The sequence below is a fragment of the Podarcis vaucheri genome (genome assembly GCF_965113315.1).
Source record: "Podarcis vaucheri genome assembly, chromosome: 6".
Classification (NCBI taxonomy): Eukaryota; Metazoa; Chordata; class Lepidosauria; order Squamata; family Lacertidae; genus Podarcis; species Podarcis vaucheri.
Window position 1 is genome coordinate 31,508,185 of NC_138764.1, and position 24,887 is coordinate 31,533,071.

Genomic DNA, 24,887 nt, shown 5'->3' on the forward strand with positions numbered 1-24,887 from the left:
ATGATTAGACACCTGCTGAACCCCACATCCCAGTGAGGGCTCCACTATCAAGGTCCCCCCTCTAGATTTGCTCCTCTTCTTCCTCACCATCACCACCCGCTTGCTCACCATCTCTCCCCTTCTGGCCCAAATGGAGTACAGCAAATGAACAGTGGTGGAAAATAAGGAGAAGGGGTTGCCAAAACTCTTTGTTTGTACTTTGCTTGGCAAATGAGAGTAGGCGGCAGAAATGGTGAGGATGAGGAGCAGCATCTAATGTTGCAGGCAGTCAACCTGGTGCCCTCAAGATATTCTGGACTACAACTTTCACCAGCCCCAGCTAGCATGGTCAAATAGTCAGTGAAGCTGTGGGTTTAGGGAGGGCGCCAAGTTGGAGAAAGTTGCAGTAAGGGATTGAGACTTGCACAGAGAATATGATGGACTGAGGGTGTCTTGCCCCCCTTCCACCTCAACCCCCCCAAAAAAAGACAGCCCTGGAGAAGAAAAGATGACACGACCTCCTTCACCAGGTGAAGGCCCAGATAATGTATGAACCAGTGGCATCCCTTCACATAGGTTTCTCATTGAGAAAAGAGGGCAAAAATGAATATGGCAAATGTCTCGTGTCCCTTAGTAGATTTCTCTTGCTACAACGCCACTTACATGTCCTGATTAATCAAGCTGTGAGCTTATATGACAGGGAGATGCCAAAACATCTGCGCTTGTTACCTTCTTGGGAAGCCCTTGCAATGCTCACAATATCCGTGACATTTGGGGTCAGCTTGGCAAAGAAAGGAATCCGAACAGCTTGCCTCACCCAGCGACAGATGTTGCGCACCAGCTCTGGATCCTGTTCAAATAGGTCAGATAAATACAGTGCATAATTAAAAGTAATGTGATCAAAACTTTCCGACAATCTGCTGCACTGTGGCTTGCTGAAATGATACTTAAATGCTCTGCTTTGCCTCATTATCTTAGGCTGTATCTGCATTCCTTCTTCCCAGTCCAAGGCAGCAAGAAAAGTATGCCTGCCATATATCTGATACCTAAAAATAAAACTTAAGAGGGCTGGCAGTATGATGTGGGATTGCTCAAGCTATCACTGTGGACAGCCATAAGTATCAGCTAGTTGAATGCCTCAAAACTATGTGGAAACAAGTGCATGGTCTAGGGCTGGGGCTGGGGGAGGGCTTTCAAAAATGTGAGCCTCCACTTTGAAAACCCCCCACAAAACCTTATGACTCGTTTTAAGTGAATCTAGAACCTGTCTTGATCCTTGAAGTGGGTTGCAGTGGGTCGCAAACACAGATGTCCCTCCCCTGCCAATTCTTCTCTCTCACACAGCCACTTTGCAAGGGTCAAATAGTGCACTGAAAAGCACTTGGATATCTGGATTTATTTTTTAACATGATTGGATTTCATTTTATTAAAATGGCGTAATAAGTCGAGCAGCTTTAATTTAACCATATAAGATTGTTTGTACATAGGATTTAGCTGTTTTGTACCGAGGAATTATGATGAATTGCACATATATCACAGAAAGCTTAAATGCCACAAATAGGAAGAGAACGTCTTTACCATGGCTGCACCATGGGTGAGCAATTCCGCAGCAATGCACAGGTCCAAGCAGAATTAAACCTTAAGCGCAGGCAAAAACATATCATACCAAACTGAAACAAAAAGTCAAAGGCATTTCACCTACTCAGACTATTTATATTTTGATTATTCTGTAGCCCAGAGCCAGCCAACTGGTAGACCCTTGGAGGGGTATGGACCCAAACATGAGGGTATCTATTTTTATCTGCCCTCCATGGGAATTGCCATTTTTATTCAAAATGTTTCCCCACTTGAAATATACTCGGAGTTGAGTGTGGATTTCATGCTCTTTATTCAGCTCATAGTAGTGAGGAGGAATGGAAGTTCCCATGTCTGCTTTTTATACATTATTTACACAATGGGCCCCACGTGATTGGCTAATTCTGGGATTCTCCTGTAGGCCAATCAGGTTGTAGATTCACTCCCTCCTGGAGTTGGATTGGGAGGCTTCTGCGGACCAATCAGACTGCTGCATTTTGGATCCTATTGTTCTAGGACCAATCAAACTGCTGCAATTTGGATCCTATTCAACTCAGTACATAGCACCACTGTTGCAATTTTAAGAAAACAAAGAAAAGTAACCAAGATGTATGAAATTCCACACTTGTGATTACACTTCAAAATTGTGTACGAACCTGTATGCAACCTGTACATCTAACTTCTGTAGGGCAGGGATCAGGGATCTGTGGCTCTCTAGGGGATGTTGGACTTTAGCTCTCATTAGCTTGGCAAATGGACAGGGATAGTAGGAGTTGAAGTCCAATAGCATCTGCAGGGCCATAGGTTCCCCATCCCTGCTGGAGGTAATGCTATTCCTGAGTATAGGTGATTTTGAACAGTGAGCCCCCTACTACTAAGCAGAAATTTGTTTTCAGGTCTGGTGCCAGCATCTGGAGTCCTACCAGGGCCTAAATCCTGCCCTGGGCCTGCCACACAAGGCACTGTGAAGCTGCCACCTTAAATTTCCCACAATGCAGCATTCTGCGGCACTGTGAGAAGTTTAAAATTGTAGTCACCTGCCACTACCACTAGTGAAGTACATTTCCACCCAGCCCCAATATAGAAGGGGTCCCATGAAGGGCACTTTCCTGCTGGGCTGTGAAAGCTCAGGCTACTCTTGTTTATTATGTAATTTGTTCTGTGGTCAGTTTGTGAGGGGGTGGAAAGACACTTCAGACCCAAGGACCCGGGTCTGGAGCATGCAGTGGTCCTAGAGAACTATCCCGGAGGTAATCAACGCCATTTGAGCCACAGGAGTCTCCAATAACCTAAACAACATGAGTTGACAAAGACGTATTAAGCCTTCCCCCCCCCATACCTCCCTCGTCCAAATAGCTCCTAAGCACAGTTATTTTGGAGAGGTCAAATGGTTTCTCTGAACACTCATCTCCTTTGAAGAACGGTTCAGGATGACAAAAAGCTAAATGGGGAAGAAGAAAAAAATCAACTCGCTCTCTTTAAAGCTAGAAATAGAAATCTTCAAGCACTTACTGCCCTCGTGGGACAGCCATCTTTTAGAGGACAATCAGCTATCTGTTCTATTGATAATGGCTCTATAGTAGTAATCCTCTTTGATTCCAGAGCATGGAACAGTCTTTCACTTTATTACTCTGTAATAAGTTTCTCCCTCTTGTGACAGCTACTGATAATGCCTTTTGATACATTATGTTAAAATCGGCAACACCGATTTCGTGACTAATATGATCTTAATGAGTTAAAAAGTTCTGAGGAGAATGATAAATAATTTATCCCAAAACAAACCGTACGAGCGCGCCAGTCGTGTGTCAGCTAGATCCTTTCCTATAATTATTTACATGTATTCCTTCCATGCTCTTTGCTGAAGTTAATTAAATTTGTCATAAAGAAAGAGGCCTCTGATTAAAGGGCGTATCGTCACAAAAAAAAAAAAACAGCTGATAACCAGATTTAGATATAGGCTGAATTTGCACATAAACACTAAGCCAAACCATGGCTTACTTAGTGTGAACGCGGAGGTTCTCAGAGCAGAGATTGCAGCCATTTTACTCCTTCTGGGTCCGTTTAGCTCAGTGTGGAGTGGCAGTTGAGCCAAGGTTTGCCTTGGTGTATCTTCTGTTCGTGCTTAAACACTTTCCTCCTTAACTTTGGCTTTGGTGTCACAACACCCTGAGCTAAAGGACGAGGGAAGAAAAAAAAATATAGGTGCGAGCTCTTCTCTGGGATCCAGCATGTTTGTGTAGTCTCGGTAAGTCATACTTTTGGCTTGGTGTGCTGTGCAAACCCGGCCACTGCAATCCTAATCTGATAAAACCATCATTTATCAGACCAAGAAAGACGTTTGTATTGAACAGATGTAACATTTTAAATGCGGTGGAAATAGCTCAAATGAGCATATCTGTTTTCAGGGTAGTCAACGTATGTCAAGCCACTTCCATCACATTTAAATGTTATGTCTGCGTCTTCAGCCTGAGGTAAGCATCACTATATTTAAACCACTGCTGGCTGACTTACAGTGCAGAGCGTTATCTTAAAATATTCTGATAATGGAGCATCCATAAATAATAATGTGTTCCATTGCTCGTCCTTGCATGTGTCTTGGGTTATTCCTCAACAATGCACGTTCTTCTTTATTGAATTAAGAGATTTCTTTGCTAAGGTTTCAATGGATAACAGGTGACCTGTGCTTTTGATTGTTGAGAACAGCCTGTGTGGTACCATTGTGAAGAGACATTGAAGTCAGAGTAGTGTGGTAGATACAGGGGGGACTGTAGAGTGCTGGGCTTGCATTGTAGTAGTAGTAGTAAAATAATAATAATAATAATAATAATAATAATAATAATAATAATAATAATAATAATTTATTCATAACCTGCCCAGCTGGTCGGCTTCCAATAGAATTGATGATGATGATGATGATGATAAAGCAGCGATAAAACATCAGACATTAAAAACTTCCCTAAACAGGGCTGACCTTACAGCAGCCTTTCTCAACCTGTGGGTCCCCAGATGTTGTTGAACTACAACTCCCTTCACCGCTAGCTAGCAAGGCCAGAGCTCAGGGATGATGAGAGTTGTAGTCCAACAACATCTGGGGACCTACAGGCTGAGAACCGCTGCCTTAAAGGATTATTTTGAGGACAAAATGGGCCCAATCCTATAATATACTGGATTTCTTGGAGGAACAGCGAGATGCAATTGCTAATAATAATAACAACAATAATTCAAGAGCACTGCTATCCATGGGGGCTCGTTTCTATTTTACCCATTTCACAACAAAATGCTTGCTATGTGCAGTTATAATCCCCAGGAAATTTCTGGAAAAGGAAAGCGAGCGCTTCCCGCTTAGGAATAATAGTGGATATGAGCAGAGCTTAAAGAGGAGGCTGTGTTATGCTTTTGATCCGCATCTCCCGTTTAGCAAAACTTCGGGGGTATTTCCATTCCCCCCCCTCCCGTTGTGTTTTGAACACTTTAATAATTAATCGTAGGCATTCAAAGACACATGCCATGGGCATCGGCAGGGCCTAAGGTGTATTTACATGAACGGCGCCCCTCCCAGACTTAGGTCTGCACATTTCTAGCTAATAAAAATGGTGATCTCCCCTGCACATGCAGCTTTCATGAAATATTCATGAGAGCTGCACCGGCATTTCGAAAGCAGCTGCATCCTTGCGACTTCCATTGCTTGCTTATGAATATCCTGATGGGACCCACTTTAGAAGAGAGAGCACCTCCAGAAGGTACAAATCATACAGGCTTTCGTGATAATTTTCTCCAGCTTAGGCATTTTAACAATAATGGGGAGAATATCTGTATTATAAGCAAAGCAGCATGTGCCGTGCCAACATTATCTTTCTCTCTCTCCCGTCATCCTAACACACAGAAGCTTTGCGAAACAGAATCTGGAAGATGCAATATTATTTATTTCCACCTGCCTAAAAGTGTCAGTGGTCTACCTGTTCAAAGGAGTCAGCGGCTCAAAGCTTTTTTATTATTATTTAAAGGATGTATTCCTAGGCCTCTCTGAAATTGCCAAAGTAGGTCTTTGGATTCAGGCATCCGTGTCCTAGAGACAGAGATGAATTAATTCGTCCATTTCAGCTTCTCTCGGTTTTTTCATTTTTCCAATTTTAAGTTGAGTTTTCCACATTTCCCCATCAGTTTGTGAATTTTATTTAAAGACTTCTTGAAAATTCAACATGACTGTAGTGTGAATTTCTTTTTTTATATCTATGTTCATATGTTATTTTGCCTATCATACACATTTTTTTGCAAGGCATTTCCCCACAATATAATGCATTTCTGCTTATTATTTTCAATAAAATATACATTTTTCTACACATTACTTGACTGGATAACTGCATTGCAAAATACAGAAATGTGCAAATTTCAAAGGGCAGCTGTGCTTTGTTTTTCCGTATGGTTTTTGGAAATTCCAAATTAGGGAGGTTCACCTTTAAATGTGAATCCAATCAAAATTCTCTCCCTATAAATGTGAAATCAATTAATTTTCTTCTCCCATCTACACATGGTCATTGAATTGCTGAAGTTGAAACAGAGTTAACATCACTGTAGCAGCATGAAGAAAGTTGCTGTACAGAAATAATACCTTGTACAAAGGCAGAAGACAGTGTAAAGAATTTGCTGCCACTTTTTCTCACAACAAATGTTATCAACGCTACACTGATTTTTTTCTCATTCATATTCAGTTCCTTAGCAAGTGTCTCAAATTAGCCCTTGCACCTGAGATAGCAGATTTTCATCAGCTTGCAAAAATGTCGGTGATGACAGAAAATGGATGAAAATTGATTTGCTTTATCAAATACTGATTTACTTTATTTCTCTAATGCACAGTTTGCTGTTTAATGTAGCTAGGACTTTGTGGAGATTCCAGGTAACAACAACAACAACAATGCAAGAGTGAGTGGATGGATAGAGAGATACAGCTGAAAAAGTGTGCAGAGAATCTGCTCCTGTATACTTGTTGGAGAGCCTGGTTTACAGACCATAGCTCCCCAAGAGAACATACATCCTTCAGACATAATCCCCCCCCTTAAAAAATTAGCACATTTATCAGGTCTAGGGGGTTGTACCAAGGCAACCATGGCTACCGTCTAACCATTGTTCACCATTCAAAGGCAGCAGTTTCCTTCGCTAAGAAAAAATTCCCATTAAGTACAACTAAACAATTCATAAGCACCAGCATTGGCCGCAGTGAAGACTAATGGTGATTTTCCATAAACTAGAACCTGAAAACTGTAGCTAGAAGTGGATATCCAATCTTGCATCAGCCCTCAGTAAACAATGAACATAAGTTAATGGTATACTGTGCTTATAACACCATGGAAGCTACATCTTGATGGCACAATTACATGCCACAAAGGCACATGTGTGACTGAGCCTACCTATTCTGTCATCCCCCATGGTCTGATTGCACTGGGTAGCTACATGAGACAGAGCCTTCTTAGGGGCAGCACCTAGACTGTGGAACTTTCACCTGGCTTCATCATTACTGGCGTTCAACTGGCACATTAAGACCTCACAGAACACTTGGGACTGGAGGAACCAAGTTCTGCTTCATGTCCTTATTCAACTTCTTGTTTTATAGATGGGTGGTCCCAGGGAGAAGACTGGGAGGCGGGGCTGTCAAAAGCTGAAGAGGTAAAACGGATTTGTGAGAAGGGAGAATCTGTGGCAGAGAGAAGCCCAGAAGAAGGAACGTGGGGTGAGGGAGACCCAGAGGCAGAGATGCGTCAGGCTGATGAAGAAGCAAGGATGTCTTCCCCTCATGCTGCAACGAACTCCTCTCCTCCCTTGTCTCACAGGACCAGGTGAGGCATGAAGCAGGACATGCCAAGGTAGACATGCCAGCATAGTCTCAGGTTGCTTGTGAAAAACCGTGGAGGAGACTTAGGCAGCTGTGGGAAGGCGGGGACCTTGAGTCTCCACAACTGCATCAAAGGGACAAGACATACCAAGGAAGAGTTGCTGTACTCATTAGGCCTGGCACTTCTGACCAGACCTTGTTTCCTTCACTTACTCTGTGCGATTTATTGCTGGCTGGCTGGCTGGCTCCTTGACAGGTCACAATTAGGCCCCAGACCTGAAGTCCGCCACCCCTCAGTGCAGTGGCTAGAATGTCATTCGTATAAGACGCACCCATGTATAAGACGCCCCCTATTTTGGGGGACTAAATTTAAAGAAAGTGAGGGGAGATGGCCCAAAGTTATTATTGAGCTTTTTTTAGGGGTAAAGGCTGGGGGTTGGCAAAGTGGGCAGCTGCTCCCCCAAGCCACTGCGGTGGGAAACTCCCTAGAGCACGGGCCGCCAACCAGCTGGCTTCCCCTCCACGCCACTGTGGGAAACACTCCCTAGAGCGCGCACCTCCTGCAGCTGCATGGGGGGGGAGTTGCACACCCCAGCTAGCGGTGTGCAGCTTCCCCCCCATGCCACTATCCGTGTATAGGACAACCCCAGTTTTTTGACATGACTTTTGAGTCAAAAAACCTTGTCTAATACACGGTAAAATACGGTAAAATCATGAAGTGATGACCTTGGGCCAGTCTCCATCACTCACAGAACAGGTGTGAGGGTAAAATGGGAGGAGAGAACCTTTAACAATGCAAAGAAAGCAAAATAAATAAGAAACAAATGCTTCCCTACAAGCAGGACCCTTTGTGTGGGTCTTTCCCAAGCAAGCTGCTTCGCAACCAAAGAGATGGTAGTAATCAGATGGGAACAATGCACTCAAGTCACCTCTGCCCACCTTGCCATGTTATTCATACACACAGCCTTGCATTGTGGGAATCACACCAATCAGAATTGGCTCTGACACTGCTAGGAGGACGTCTGCTGTCTGATGAGGGTCTGAGCTGAATTGAAACAGGTTACAGTTTCACTAAAAGGGCTGCCCATCTGGAGTTTTACTGAGTTATCTAAGCTGGTTTATATTCCTTAGTGTAAATCTCTGTGAAGTCAAGGCTTTAACATACAAAGACCGGTATTATGAAGACTGAAGATAGGAATGTAGCCTATAAAAGACCGTACCTTGGGGCACTCAAATTAAATTAAACAATGATCTTCTTTCTGCGCAGAATACTTGCGTGACTAGTAGTGTAATACAAATATCTCCTTTATCCAAAACCCAACGCTATGAGAGAGCCTTAGGCCTGTACTGCTGCTATTATATATAAAAATAAAAAGTTGAGGAAGCTTATGTGGAAAAGATTTGTTTTTTTTTAACTGCTTGGTATGCAAAACTTATTAGCTGCAAAAAAATGGGGGGAAACCGATGGGCATTTGCATTTGCAAAATCAACAAATGCAAACCACCCCAAAATGGCTTTACTTAATCAGGTTAAAGGATCTTAATGTTTGGGGGTTGAACAACAAACAAACAACACTATAATAATTATAGCATAATTTATGCCTTGCCATATTGAAAATATATCTTGCTTTGGTTATCTCTCTCTTTCTCTCTCTCTCTTTTTTTTACTAATGACTGTTTATTGTAATCATAATTTTAAATTTGTAACATAGTTTCAGTCCAGGGAAATAAGTGGATGACCCTGAGGGCCAGGAGAGATTTACTGTAGCACAGAAATCTGCTAATTTGGCTTCCAGTACCCCTATTACTTTAGCTTCCTGTACCAAAATGCATTTAGCTTATGGATGCTGTTATATTCTGCTAATCAGTTCAGAAGCAACTGGCAGCAGCAGAACCACTGTGGATTAGGCTACATGATTCTCAGAGAAGGAATCAGATGTTCAGCCCTTGTTTCCTCTCTTCCCTCCTATATCATCTTCATCTATTTAATGTAGTGCATATTATTAGTAGCATTAGTATTATTTCACTGCCAGAGACCATAAAATGGTCTCATGGTGACTTACAGAGAAAATCTAAAACAAGGACAAGAAACACAGTTACAATTAAAACACATAAACCAAATAAATGTGACCCCATATTCATCCCCCCCTAAAAGACAATTGTTCCCTAACTCCACACGCTACCAGTGATTCCCATTCCCCCCCCCCTCTGGGCTACACTTTCAGAATAAAAATTTGCTTGCCCCACACCACATTTTTTATTGATAAGAAATACATTTGTGGGGGGAAACAGCTCCCATCAGTGCTTGATTTATAACATAGAACACAAATACTTCATAATATGATCACAGGACACCCAGAAAGTGTAAAACAATGAAGCTATGTAAGAACATGGATCATTCCCAAGATATAATTACAAATGAACCTCTTACGTATGTACCTTAAGAATGTAAACAAACTCAGTAAGAGATGTGAACTTGCTTTTGCTGGGTAATCTCATTTATATTAGGTCTAACGTGAGACAAACTAACTCTCATCTCCTCATCAACACAAAGAAGCCTTTGTCTTTTCTGATCTTTCATATTTGCGAGAGCTGAAGATCCCCTTTTATGACAATATGTTGTGGAGATGCTGTTTCTGGTTGTGTACGCTTCACAGACTCATGTGTAAACCAATTGACAGAGTATAATCAAATGATGCCTGTTGTCTTTGTCCATGGAGTTTTCTTGGCAGGGATACTGGAGTGGCTTGCCGGTTCCTCCTCCAGGTGGATCACGTTTGGTCAAAACTCTCCATTATGACCTGTTCATCTTGGGTGCCCTGCCACCTCATGAGAAGAGAAGACTCCCTGGAAAAGACCCTGATGTTGGGAAAGATGGAGGGCACAAGGAGAAGGGGATGACAGAGGACGAGATGGTTGGATAGTGTTCTCAAAGCTACCAGCATGAATTTGACCAAACTGCGGGAGGCAGTGGAAGACAGGAGTGCCTGGTGTGCTCTGGTTCATGGGGTCACGAAGAGTCAGACATGACTAAACGACTAAACAACAACAATCAAATGATGCAACCAGGCCTATATCCCGAGGATAAGACTCCAGAGCATCCATTTTAAGACCATTGCTTTTTAACACACAACTTGCATCTAAGGAAACATCCCGCCCCGGGCCCTGTTAGCCTCCAACAAACGCCCCACAGAATTATGCTATGTAGTTCTGGAAATAATGTTGACTGGAAATAATGTTCTTATTGGGTATTCTTAACTGGTTTCAATGTACGTCACTTGTGGTCCCTATGTGAGAAAAGCACCTAACAGATATAAGAAATAAAATATGCAAAATACAAGAGCATCATCAAGAGCATGAGCCAAATTCATGAAGAATAAACTCCAAAAATGGTTATTAGTCATAGCAAGTGGGGCCCTGTGACAAAATGTTGCAGTGAGGTGTGTTTCCTGCTCAGGATACTCCATTCCATTCCTTTTCACTCTTGGGTATCCCATCCCCAACAGTCAGTCTGCATTCAACAGCCACTGACCATGCTCAGTCCTAACTGGGTTATTTGGGTCCCCCCCACTCTTTAGGGCAGGCATCCCCAAACTCGGCCCTCCAGCTGTTTTGGGACTACAACTCCCATCATCCCTAGCTAACAGGACCAGTGGTCAGGGATGATGGGAACGGTAGTCCCAAAACAGCTGGAGGGCCGAGTTTGGGGATGCCTGCTTTAGGGATTAAAAATAAATAAATAAATATCTTTTGAAAACCTTGGATTTCCCCAACACGTTGGAAAGTTCTTTCTTGCATGAATGTGTGCTTATTTGGATACAGCACTCTGAATATCAGAAACAGAAGTGATAGCTATTATGGAATCTTTATCTTCAGAATCATAGTATCATAGAACAGTAGAGCTGGGAGGGACATCTAGTCCAATCCCCTGCAGTGCAGGAATCTTTTGCCCAATGTGGGGCTAGAACCCACAAATAGCATGCCAGAGTATATCTGTTTGGGGGGGGGGTGTCCTGGGGAAATAGCAGGAGATGGTTACTGCCTTCAAGTGCTGCTGGTGGGTTCTGATGGCTATTGCAGGAATGGGAGTCTGGCAAGATGGGACTTGTTGTGGTTTGGCAGGGCTGTGTTCTTAGAAGCTGGACCTAAGAAATGCTTTGAAAATTTTTAATCTGCCTCTGTTGCTCTGTTGGTAGCTTAATTGCTGTTAATATTGCTACTACCACATTTATTTATCTCCAGCTCTTCCACTGGAAGTACCTAGGGCAACCTATAAAGCCTCGTAATATAATCAATAAAACTGCCAGAACAGCTTACAAACAATTTCTAAAAGCAGCTAACAAATTAACATATAACACAACAACTTAAAAACAAACACATAATGGATATTAATATTAGTATCAAAGCTCCCATCTCTTGTCAGTAGTACAGGATCAGGCATGTGATAAGTACTCTGTTGTTTGTTTCCACCAAACTGCAAGCAATGCCAAAAAGGGAAAAAAGCAAAAGGCTTCGTTTTCAATTATTGCAGATCAATGCTTTCTAAGTGCCTTTCCACTATCCGAGTTCCACCTCTTAGATTATTCTTTGCCTTGTTCATGATGATACACCAAGAACATAATCGCTTCCCACTCCTCCTGTGGGATGTCCAAAATTACCTTCAGAAAATTGAATCTGCCTTAATCCTACCCGAAATTTCACAGTACCTAATTACAGAATTGCAATCAATCATTAAAGCAAAAGAGACACCATTTGTGAATTTCACAGCTAATCTTATTGCAGACTCATGTCCTAGCAAGGGGCTTTTTAGTCTATGTGCTTGTCCCATTTCAAACTTAATTAAAGCTAACAATTTGCTTAAAGCCTGTCAAATTAAGGGGGGAAATTTCCCAGGGTAGGAAGAAAAATAACTCTTGGCTTAGGGTTCTGCAGAATGTATTTCCTTACTTCTCAGAAAACTTGACAGTAAAAACTCGCCCGGCATCATCTACCACTGACAGCTGTCAGAAGAGACAGAAAAGGGGAGCTTCTAATGCCACAGTAATCATTTCCATAGTTAAGTGTACAGTCACTTGCACAAGGCTGCTCCTGGAGACACTCAGAATTCACTCCTATTGTTTGGTTAGCTTATTTCCCCTTTTATACCCTGTGCCTTCCTCTTTTGCAAATGCACAAGGGTTCCTGAAGAGGTCACCTTTCGTTCAATAGAAGACATGAATGGCAGAACACACCAGTCTTCCATATAGGGCTTCTCTAGATAACCCATGTATTCAACATCCATCCCAATTTGCTAGCACTAAGCTTATATGGGGGTTAGATTACTTCATACTGATTTGTTTACAGAGTGCTAAAGGATGCGGGTGGTGCTGTGGTCTAAACCACAGAGCCTAGGGCTTGTCGATCAGAAGGTCGGTGGTTAGAACCCCCGTGACGGGGTGAGCTCCCATTCCTTGGTCCCTGCTCCTGCCAACCTAGCAGTTCGAAAGCACGTCAAAGTGCAAGTAGATAAATAGGTACCGCTCCGGCGGGAAGGTCAATGGCATTTCCATGCACTGCTCTGGTTCTACATGCTGGCCACATGACCCGGAAAAACTGTCTGTGGACAAACGTCGACTCCCTCAGCCAGTAAAGCGAGATGAGCGCCGCAACCTCAAGAGTCGTCAGCGACTGGACCTAACGGTCAGGGATCCCTTTACCTTTACCTAAAGGATTAATATTCTTCCTGCATTCTTCCTAATTTGTTTGTAGGGTCTTCTCATTGGTAATCTATCCATCCATGTCTTCTCCTTAGTAATCCATCCATCAACCCCATACTTTTCAGTGCGTGTCCCCACCACTTTCCTAATCATGAAAGTCATTAGGGAAAAAAAGTGGATCTACTGCATTTGAGCAGCAGTTTGTTCAAATCCCTTTTATTGCTCCAGTGCCTCCTGCAAAGGGAAGCCTGTGTGGAGACACCCATAGTTCCGATGTGCATTTCTGACAGTGACCAAGCATGTGACCAGGGTAGTGGGGATGTGCCCAAATGGCTGCCCCCAATTTGCCTGTGTTTTCATAGATGGTTGAACTGGGGTTGTCTGTTCAGTTCTCTTTTAGGAATCAAAATCCAGCCCTCAAAATGATCCTTGAAATTGTTTCAAAGGACAAAGGGGATGCTTGCAATTCCAGAGTGCGGAGGAGGAATCTTCAGTGAGCCTCTGCCTTTGCTCTTTTTTTTCTTTTTTTTCTTTTTTTCTTTTCTTTTTTTCTTTCAAAAACTTGCTAAAGCTGCTGTCACACTGGAAAATATGAATGGTAGAAGCAGCAGAGTCCACTGCTACTACCACAGTGCCCAAATCTGCTGGATTGTGTATAGTACTCAGCTAAGTTTACTCAGAATAGACACACTGAAATTAATGGACCACAGTCTTGTAGCTGTCAATTCCAACAGTTACCTGTGGGCTGGAAAAAACAAAACAAAAAACCATCCTTTCAACTCTATAAGTCTCTGATTCTGTGACACAGTTGCCTGTGTAGTAGTAGTAGTAGTAGTAGTAGTAGTAGTAGTAGTAATAATAATAATAATAATAATAATATCCTGCCCATCTGGCTGGGTTTCCCAAAGTCACTCTGGGCAGCTTCCAACAAAAGATTAAAAATATATTAAAACATCAGTCATTAAAAACTTCCCTAAACAGGGCTGCCTTCAGATGTCTTCTAAGCATCAGATAGTTGTTCTTCTCTTTGACATCTAGTGGGAGAGTGTTCCACAGGGCAGACCCCACTACCGAGAAGGCCCTCTGCCTGGTTCCCTGTAACCTCACTTCTCACAGTGAGGGAACCCCCAGAAGGCCTTTGGAGCTGGATCTCAGAGTCTGGGTTGAATGTTGGGGGTGGAGATGCTCCTTCAGGTATACAGGACCGAGGCCATTTAGGGCTTTAAAGGTCAGCACCAACACTTTGAATTGTGCTCAGAAATGTACTGGGAGCCAATGTAGGTCTTTTCAATGAGTGGGAATTGGTGCGTGAGCTGCTCCTAGCTCGGTTAAGGCATGCACACAACTGGTCTGCAGTTAGGCTAGAGACTTCTTAGCTTGATGGGGAAGCAATACTTAAAAAAAAATAAATGGAGGCTTTATTGTTTTTCATTCCTTTTCTGACAACCTATTCCAGTTTAAAAGCACAAGCTTCATTCCCAATGTGAAATGCAAGGGCTTTTGGCTGCACTTAAGTAAAGCTGTAAGCAGAGTGTCATGACTTGCACAGGTGTTCTGCAGATCACTCACTCCAAGTTCCACTCGGCGGCGCCTTAATGGAGACAGATTCTCCCTTTTTCCAATCATACTGACTGTTCCTGGACAGAATCAAGTTACTCTGAATTAGGTCTGGGCTTTCTGTCATGGCTGAACTGAGACGTCACAGCTCGAATCATTGCCTGAGCTATGAGAAATAGTGGCAGCTAGCTGAGAAAAGACTTGAGCGCTCGGCTGTGACCAAGTGGGTGTTCCCAAACCTCTCCTCACAATTGGGAGCTTCGTAAACCATTTTTTTGTCAGAGAACTCCAGCTTAAAATCCAGTGTAGTAGCATGAAGCATAGGTACTGGATAGCATGAACAGAGTAAACGAGGCTCATTTTGAAAATGAAAACAAAAACCATCACTTATTCACACTCTTGTTTTTTATTATATGTCTGGAAACTCAAAGTATGGTGTGGGCAATTACAGTAGGTTGGTCACAATGTCCTTTTTTTTAAAAAAAAAAAAAGCTTTCAATTGGCCCTATTCTCTGGCAAGCACTGTATTTTTCTGTGTATAAGACTAGTTACTTTCTTAGAATACTGTGCTAAAAACTTGGGGTCGTCTTATACACGGATAGTGGGGAGGTGGGGAAGGCGATTGGTGGCTGCTGTGGTGTTTTTGCTGGTGATTGGTGGGTGCTGCAAGGTCCACTGGCTATTGGCTGCTGCAGCAATTGGGTGAGCAATTGGTGCTTCCATTTGGCGAGTGTGCAGCTGATAGTTTGCTTCGCCGACTTGTGTGTGATTGGCTATTGCATGCCTGCGGGTGAGTGATTTTCGGCACTCCCCCTAAAAAGCTCAACAACTCTGGGCAATCTCCCATTTTCTTTATTTGGAGTCCCAAAAAAGAGGGGGGCAACTTATACACAGAAAAGTACAGTACTTATGTGCTACTTAATGTTTTAGGTAGGGTTGCCATATTTTAAATAGTTAAAAATCCGGACAGAAAAGTTGTTGCACTACATTTTTGAGCTCTTTTTAAGTAAAATCGACAAAAACGACACTGCCGACATGGGTTGCCACACTTCCCGATTTTCCCGTTTTCCTGATTTTCGCCCAGACACTGCTGCCATCTGCAGTATTCCGCATATGTCTGGGAAATTCCAGACATATGTTGTTGTTGTTGTTTAGTCGTGTCCGACTCTTTGTGACCCAATGGACCAGAGCACGCCAGGCACTCCTGTCTTCCACTGCCTCCCGCAGTTCGGTCAAACTCATGCTGGTAGCTTCAAAAACACTGTCCAGCCATCTCGTCCTCTTTCATCCTCTTCTTCTTGTGCCCTCCATCTTTCCCAACATATTGGTCTTTTCTAGGGAGTCTTCTCTTCTCATGAGGTGGCCAAAGTATTGGAGCCTTAACTTCAGGATCTGTCCTTCCACTGAGCACTCAGGGCTGATTTCCTTAAGAATATGGCAACCATGTTTTAGGGTGACCTAGGGAGCTATGACTGAAAGGAAGATAGGCTGCAAATAGCACAGACTTTTGAGGGCAGGGAAGGAGGGTAGTAAGAAGCAAGAGTCACCAGCTATGACTCTTCTCATTTTTGTTACTGAGGACAATATCCAACCCATCTTCTTTGACACGCTACTCAGAACTGATCTGGCATGGGTATCCACTTCACAATGCCAATGCCATTCACTCACTCACTCATTCAGTCATTCAATCTTTCTCTAAAACACTTTCTGAAAGTTAGCTGGCCTCCTGTCAACTATAGCTACCACAATGCATTAGCTTAGGATACACCTGAACTCAGCTTGTCTGCCAGACACATCTGCACATTAAACTCCAATGTCCAGAATAACCACACATGAGTTGCAGCACAAAACAGAAAATGAGACGTTTTTCCCCTACTAATTATACCAGTAGGCACAAATTTGAAGTACAGGGTTGCATTCAACTATGTGTTACTCAGCGCAAAACCCACTGAAATTAATGAATCTTAGACAGCAATGCATGTAGGTCTACTCTGAGTAGAACTAGCACTGAATACCATTTGTAGGAGTTTTGCCTTGAGTTGCAAATGGTGATGGGAAAGTTGCCAGGTCCAAGTAGGGATGGACCAATATGTCAATTTCAATTTCTCTCAGTTTCTCATTTGTCCAGTCTTAAGTTCGGTTCTCCAAATTTCCACGTCAATTTAGGATTATTATTTTTTTAAAGTCCTCATGAAAATTCATCAGCATTTAATTGCATTTCCCCTGATACACTAGTTTGCATGCAATTTTATCTAATATACACTTTTTTAAAAAGCAATTCTCCCTAATACAATGCATCTTTGTAAGTTAATCTGACCAATATATATACTTCTCTGCACAATTTGTCCCAGTTTATGTATTTTGCACACATTATGAAAATTGCAAAATTGGGAGAAGCACGAACTTAGAAGGATGGCTGTGCTTTTCTTCTTGAATTATTTTTGGAGGTGCAAATTAAATAGGCTCACCTTCAGATGCAAACTAAATTGAATTATTCCTTCATCTCTAGTGGCAACTACAGTCCTGTCTTTAAAGGTTTTTGAGAGAACTTTGCAACAACTCCCTTTTCCAGCTCAAATGAAGGCTTCCCCACCTTCAGTTTAGCTCAGAGTCTGAATTTATCAAAATGCTTCCTTTAGTGACCATGTTACATGAAACAAAATATTCCGTAATGATGAAATAACTCAGGCTACTGTAACAAGACACAAGGCATGGCATGCAAGAGTGTTCTGAAAACCCATGGCATACCAGTTAAAACTGGAGCAAGAGCCATTTACACTATTAATAATAATAAAATAAAAATAAAAATTTATTTATATCCCGCCATCCCCAGCCGAAGCCGGGCTCAGGGTGGCTAACAACAATAAAACAGTACAAAAGTACAGCATAAACAACACTCTAAAATCATTCATTATAAAATTAATTAATTCAAGCCACTGGCAACCATTGGGCCAGAGCTCCGCGAAGATTGCCGAGGGAGGGAGTCAGGCTTTGCCCTGGCCAAAGGCCTGGTGGAACAGCTCTGTCTTGCAGGCCCTGCGGAAAGATGTCAAGTCCCGCAGGGCCCTGGTCTCTTGTGACAGAGTGTTCCACCAGATCGGAACACTTGATTGATTTCTCTGTGACATTAAGAGTCCAAATTCAATCATTATTCTCTTTGGTTGTCAAAGGTTAATAACAGCTGAATTTTGGACCGAAGAATCAACACAAACATTGCCAGGTAAAAACAGTAAATTGTTTCCAACTGAAGCAAAGTCAATACAGGACTCTTTTCTTCTTTTTCTTTTAAGTGACAGCTTTTTGTGAAGGCCTGGGGAGAAGGGTAAGAGGAGGAAATGCCTTCCTCCTTTCAAGCCCACTGGTTCTTCACTAACCAGTTCCTCCACTAACCTACTCATCTTCAGTCAATTCTGCCAAATATTTGATCACTCTCCTGCAGAAAAGGTCCGTTCTCTCTACTTTCCATATAGAAAATAGTTTCATGGGGAAAGAAAGTGGCTTTCATATTGCTCCTCAAATTCAGTTCCCCAGAATTTCCATTTAAAATGTGTTAGGTAGAAGTAGGGTTGAGCAAATGTGTCAATTTTAGTTTCTCTCAGATTCTCATTTTTCCAGTCTCAGGTCGATTCCTCCACATTTCCATGACAGTTTTCTTTTCTGAAGACCTCGTGGAAATTCATCAGCGTTTTATTTTGAATGTCTCTTAATATATACATTTGAATGCAATTTTGCCTAATATGTGTCTTTGTGAAAAGCAATCTGCTATCACACCAGGCATTTTTTTGTACGCTATTTCCATGAGCGTATGCATCTTTGCACACACTTTACATTCTTGAACATGTTACTTGGCTGAGGACCCCATTACAAAATTTGGATAAGTGCACATTTCTACTGATGCCTGTATTTCAGTTCACACATTGCTTTTATATCTGTTGGAAGCATCCCAGAGTGACTGGGGCAGCACAGCCAGATAAACAACAATAATTAATTAAAATGTGAACTGAATTGAACTTCTCCTCCATCTCTAGGTAGACAGATGCTTGCTATTTCCCCAGTTCCCAACATGTTCACAGCAGCATCTCCTGGGTCTCAGTCCCTGCAGTGGCAATTCCAACCATCCCATAGCTGTCAAGCGTCCCTTATTTGGCGGGATAGTCCCTTATCCCAGCACCATGTCCCGCTGCTGTCCCTTATTGATGATGTCCCTTAAATCTCCAAGGTTTCAAAGGAAGCAGGTCCTCTCCCTCCCTCCCTGCAGGCCAGGGAGGAGGGAGCCTCCAACTGTGTTGCTTGGCTGTGTTGCTCACCTAATAAGGAGTCTAAGAACGACTGGGGGGTGGAGCTTGCATGCCTTGTGCCGATCAAATCAGCCGCATTGCCTGAGGACTCGCCTTTGCTCAGCGCTTCCCAGCGGAGAGGTGACGGTAGTTTTCCTTGCTGCATCCCCTTTGCCGGGTTGCTGCGCTATGGGAACCACCACTTGAGGCTTCGTTTGGCTGCTGGTTGACTAAAATCCCTTATTTTTGGCTGCTGATCCCTTATTTTCAAGGCTGCTGGTCCCTTATTTTCAAATCTGTAAGTTGACAGCTATGAACCATCCCTCCTCACATCAAATAGTTTGCACAAAGGGTCAGGGTCAGGGATCCGGGGAAAGACAGTGGGTAGAATTGACTGAAGTGAGTGTGAGAGCACAATTTTGGGTCGCAGAACCAAAGCTTCCTTCCTTCTCCTTCCCTCATGCATCCTCCAGATTGACTCTGGATACAGTGGTGCCTCGCAAGACGAAATTAATTCGTTCTGCGAGTTTTTTTGTCTTGCGAATTTTTCGTCTTGCGAAGCACGGTTTCCCATAGGAATGCATTGAAAATCAATTAATGCGTTCCTATGGTCAAAAAGGGGACGCGGGTGGCGCTGTGGGCTAAAGCCTCAATGCCTAGGGCTTGCCGATCGAAAGGTCGGCGGTTCGAATCCCCGCGGCGGGGTGCGCTCCCGCTGCTCGGTCCCAGCGCCTGCCCACCTAGCAGTTCGAAAGCACCCCCGGGGGCAAGTAGATAAATAGGTACCGCTTACCAGCGGGAAGGTAAACGGCGTTCCGTGTGCGGCTCTGGCTCGCCAGAGCAGCGTTGTCACGCTGGCCACGTGACCCGGAAGTGTCCCCGGACAGCGCTGGCCCCCGGCCAATAGATGTGAGATGGGCGCACAAACCCCAGAGTCTGTCAAGACTGGCCCGTTCGGGCAGGGGTACCTTTACCTTTACCTTTATGGTCAAAAAAAGTCCAAACAAAGCCAAATTTGGTACAAAAAGAGTTTATTAAGTGCTCTTTAAAGTCACACATACTGTAAAGAGCATTTCCGAAATTGAAGGAACAATAATTTAAGTTTCTAAACATGACAGAAAAGCATTTAAAAATCACCAAAGTGTATTGTACATACATTTTCTAAGACTCTGGGGGACAACTCGAAGAAGGTTCCTCTTCCACTCTTTGCTTCTTGCTGAAGAACCTGTCCATGGTCTGCTGCTTCATCCGCCTTTTCAGCACCTCCCTGAAAGACGACATGACCCTCGTATCAAAAGTGTCAGGTCCTTGTCAGGGTGGTGCCACTGTGCAAAAGCCTGCACATCTTTCCACTTCTGGCAAATGTCCCTCAGTTCTTTGGAGGACAGCCGTTCCTCAGTTGCTTCCTCCTCTTCCAGTGAGGCCTGCTCCTGCGCAGCCTCTGCCTGCAGTTCGACCAGCTCCTGGGTGGTCAGCTCGTGGTCATGCTCCTCCACCAGCTCTGTGACCTCCAGGCCCATGGTCCTCCCTAAGGAAACAATGTCCTGCACCACTGTTGACTCTGGTGCATCAGAGTCACTTGGTGCCACACAGTCCAGCCACAGGCTGCGCCAAGCGCAATTCAAATTTCTCTGGCTGATCCCGTTCCAGGCCGTGGTGATCATCTTCAAGCAGGTGACGATGTCGAAGTGGTCCTTCCAGAATTCCCGCAGGGAGATGGTGGTGCAATCAGTCACCTCGAAGCATCGCCTGAAAAGCTCCTTGGTGTAGAGTTTTTTGAAATTGGCGATGACCTGCTGATCCATCGGCTGGAGCAGTGGCGTGGTGTTAGGCGGCAGGAACATGATGTTGATGAAGCGGAACTCCTCCAACAAGTCCTCCTCAAGGCCTTTAGGATGAGCAGGAGCATTGTCCATCAGAAGCAAAGCCTTCAGCGGCAGGTCGTTGTCCAGCAGGTACTGTTTGACAGCAGGGCCAAAAGCAAGATTGACCCAGTCCACAAACAGCACACGTGTGACCCAAGCCTTACTGTTGGATCGCCACATGACACTCAGCTGCTCCTTGTCAACCTTGTGTTTCTTGAAGGCCCGTGGGTTCTCCGAGTGCTACACCAGCAGGGGCTTGATCTTCAGGTCACCGCTTGCGTTGGCACAGAAGAGCAGGGTCAGACGGTCCTTCATGGGCTTGTGGGCAGGCAACTTGGCCTCCTCCTGTGTGATGAAAGTCCTTTTGGGCATCCTCTTCCAAAACAGCCTGGTCTTGTTGCAGTTGAAGACCTGCTGTGGAAAGTAGCCCTCCGTCTTCACAACCTCCAGGAACTCCGCTGCAAAGTCTTCAGCCGCAGGAACATCAGAACTGGCAGCCTCTCCATGCCTGACCACGCTGTGGATTCCAGATCTCGTCTTGAACCAGTCAAACCAGCCTCTGCTTGCCTTGAAGACTTCTGGCTCGCCTGAGGTTCCTGGCTGTTCCCGGACAACGCCTGCGTGCAAGGCTTTGGCCTTCTCACAAATGACGGCCAAAGTCTTCACCAAAGTCTTCAAAAACCTCAAAAAAGGCTACCACACCGCGTGCTATGAGTTGCTCCTCGAAGTCAAGTCGCAACTGCACCTCTTCAGGCAATGCACCCTGGGTATTAACGGTTTTAAGAAAAAGGAAACAAACTTGCAAGACGTTTTCGTCTTGCAAAGCAAGCCCATAGGGAAATTCGTCTTGCGAAGCAACTCAAAAAATGAAAAACTCTTTCGTCTTGCGAGTTTTTCGTCTTGCGAGGCATTCGTCTTGCGAGGCACCACTGTAGTTGGGGAAGGAGCCCCCAGAGCAAATTGTGAGAGTGCAAGGACAGAAAGGAGAGGGGATGTTTTCTTGTGTGAGTGGAAGTCATTCCACTCATGCAATGACTTCGAAGGATACAATCCACTGACAGACTGAGGACAACTGCGGTTGCCCTAAGGTCCAATTCAAAGTGGAACCAAAGAAGCAGATGTATAAAGTCCAGTTTCACCCTTCCCTGCCACATCACTAAATACCGTGCAGATCGAATTAAAAATGTTCCATGCAAGCATCTTATTTATGCCACTGAAAAACGCAAAAGAATTAGCTGTAAACTTTTAAACTGATAGCCAATGGGGGGGGGGGGGAATAGACTTTCCTGACTCTTACAGGGCAAAACATTTTATCCTGACCATTTCTATAGGAGTAAAATAGTATTTCCTCTATCACTGTACAAAAAGGTGGTAGGTGGTATGATTAAACAATATTTCAACTCTTTAGTTCATGCAGAGGTTACCTGCCAGAGGGCATAAAGGTTTGATTAGGTTTATGTCGGACATGAGAAATTTCAAAGGAAAACCATACACCTTTTCTAATATATGAGTGCTGCACCTACAAATGACTTCTTTTCATGTGGCCAGGTATGGCAAGCATTTAGTCCCTTTCTGATTACTAACAGGAAGAAAAGAATAGGAATCACGGGAAAATAATAATAACAGTCTTTCATACAATCAAGGGGGTGCATTAAAGAGCATAAAGATTATGTACTGGCTAGATCTTTCATTTTTATTTGGTATTGGAGCAGAATAGATTGTTGATGGTATTTGATCTCAGCCCTGATCAAAAATAAAATGGAAAATGATTTTAAAGCCTTGAAACTGCTCTGTTTGGTAATTTCAACAGTCCATCTAGCCAAGCTCACTGTATCTAAGAACACCTCCTCCTGCGTTTAAGGAACCTACGAGGTGTAACAAATTCCTTTAGAGCAGTGATGTCCAAACTTGGCCCTCCAGCTGTTTGGGGACTACAGTTCCCATCATCCCTGACCACTGGTCCTGTTAGCTAGGGATGATGGGAATTGTAGTCCAAAAACTGCTGGAGGGCCAAGTGGTCAGGGATGATAGGAATTGTAGTCCCAAAACAGCTGGAGGGCCAAGTTTGGCCAACAATGGTCTACATTGACTGACAGTGGCTCGCTGGGGTTTCAGACATCCGTAATAATTTAACCATATTATTAAATTAAACAAATTAATACATTGAAGAAATAAATATAAATAATTGAATCTCTGCAAGAGGAGGATCATTGATTTGTTTTTCTTTTTGTTTTATTCATGTTGTCAATTTGTATTTTTTATGTTGTGAAGTGCCCTGTGATTTTTGGATGAACATCAGCATACAAATTAATAAATAATGCAAGGAGTTATTAATAAGGTTACCTTATTAAATGTTATGGTCCACTTTAAAAACACTCACTGTTTCTGGATTCTGCAGTGATATTGGGCAAAAAAGCTTCACAATGGTTTGTACCAGGGGTCTGCAACCTGCGGCTCCGGAGCCGCATGTGGCTCTTTTACATCTTTGCTGCGGCTCCGGGGCGGATACTAGCGAGGGGAGGAGGCGCATTGTGCACCCCGACACTCCTCACTGTGGCGGGTGCTGTACTGGCTGTGACGTCGCATGGGGGCAGTGTGTGTGTTAGTCACACACTGTCCCGATGTCACCTTTCCGCCCGCTGTCAGATCGTGGCTCCAGAGATATATTTGTTTTAAATGTCGCAATGGTTTTGCGGCTCCCAGTTGTTGTTTTTTCTTCGGAAACGGGTCCAAGTGGCTCTTTTTGTCTTAAAGGTTGCAGACCCCTGGTCAAAGTCTGCCTTAAGGCTGAATGACAGTAAATGCAGCAGATATGTTTGTTCCAGATACCCTGAGGTTAGCTATGGTGAATGCAGGCTTGAAACTGTGACCGGTTTTGTGTAGAGGGATGGAAAGGCCTGTCCATTTCTGACCTGTGTCAGGTTCAAGAGAGGAGATTACAAGAAAGCAAATTCTCACTGAACATAAGGAAATCTTTATTGTTATTTCTTGGAATTTGACTTAAGAACAAGGAACGCAGAGGAGGAGAGGTGGGCTTTTTTTAAAAAAAAAATATGTAGGAATAAAACATATTTGGAAAGCAGCCAGCAGCAAAAGGAAGACATGGAACTAAATGAGTTATTGGTATATTCCAGTAACAGTAGTAATTTTGTCCTTGCTAGAAAACAACAGCAGGAGAGGAGATTAAAGAAAGCAACAGGGAGAAATGGAAAGCAGATACCCAGAAGGCAAAGGGAAAGAAAAGCAGTTAAAGCACACAGAACTCAATAAAGAAATAGGGGGAAATTATATGTGACCTAGTAAAATACGATAAACAAATAAGTAAAAAAAAAAAATGCTAACGAGAAATGGCAACAAATCTGAAAGAAAAGTAAAAGGTAAAGGGCTGAGTTGTGCTTGGTTCAATCTCGTTGCTTGTCAATCCAACTTGAATTAACCAATGATTGCTGGATGGGTGAACAGTTTCAATCAATCAAGAAAAACATGTATCAATCAATCAATCAAAACATTTGATGTTTGAGCCAGAGGTCATAATGAGATCAAGAAGACAAAAAGCTTAACTCAACTGTGTGCAGACACGGTTCAAAATATAATAGAAGGAATTGTCACAAACTGTTGCAATTTAATCTGCAATGCAAATGCATCTTTAGAAGCCTCATGCACTGCAAACAAAAATTGATAACTGCTTCTTTAAGATTCAGAGGGGTCTCATGTCTCTTGCTTACTAGCTAGGCTCGTGTCCCTCTGAAATGTATGCCCCAGATCTGCTAGCGGAATTTTCCAAGTGAGATACTAGAGTAGGGCCTATTACTAAATGGCTGGGCCCGAGACAAAGGTCACTGAAACATCACAGGTATTTAGCCTTGCCTTACGGCTGAGATGCTTAAAGTCAGCTGGTCAATTTTATTTTTAACCCTTGACCTCATCTAGCCATAACAAATTCTTTCGAGGAACCATCAATCTTCAGTCCTTGCTAGGTTGTAATTATAGTTCCATCCAACATGGGATAAAGTGAGAGTCTGGATTTCTCCCATAGGGGGAACATTATTTCATTGGAAGGTACTGATATTTTCCCCAAGAATGAAAATTAGGGTCGTCTACAGAGCATTAGT

General features: G+C 43.4%; 1 protein-coding gene across 3 annotated transcripts in view; it reads right to left on the minus strand.

Annotated features, from left to right (window-relative positions):
* Positions 1-24,887, minus strand: part of DPYD (dihydropyrimidine dehydrogenase) — a 526,409-nt gene that overhangs the window by 113,599 nt on the left and 387,923 nt on the right. For all 3 annotated transcript variants that reach the window (XM_082227795.1, XM_082227793.1, XM_082227794.1), the window contains one exon: positions 709-829. In XM_082227795.1, the coding sequence (XP_082083921.1) occupies positions 709-829 (121 nt within the window). The remainder of the gene's footprint in view (positions 1-708; positions 830-24,887) is intronic.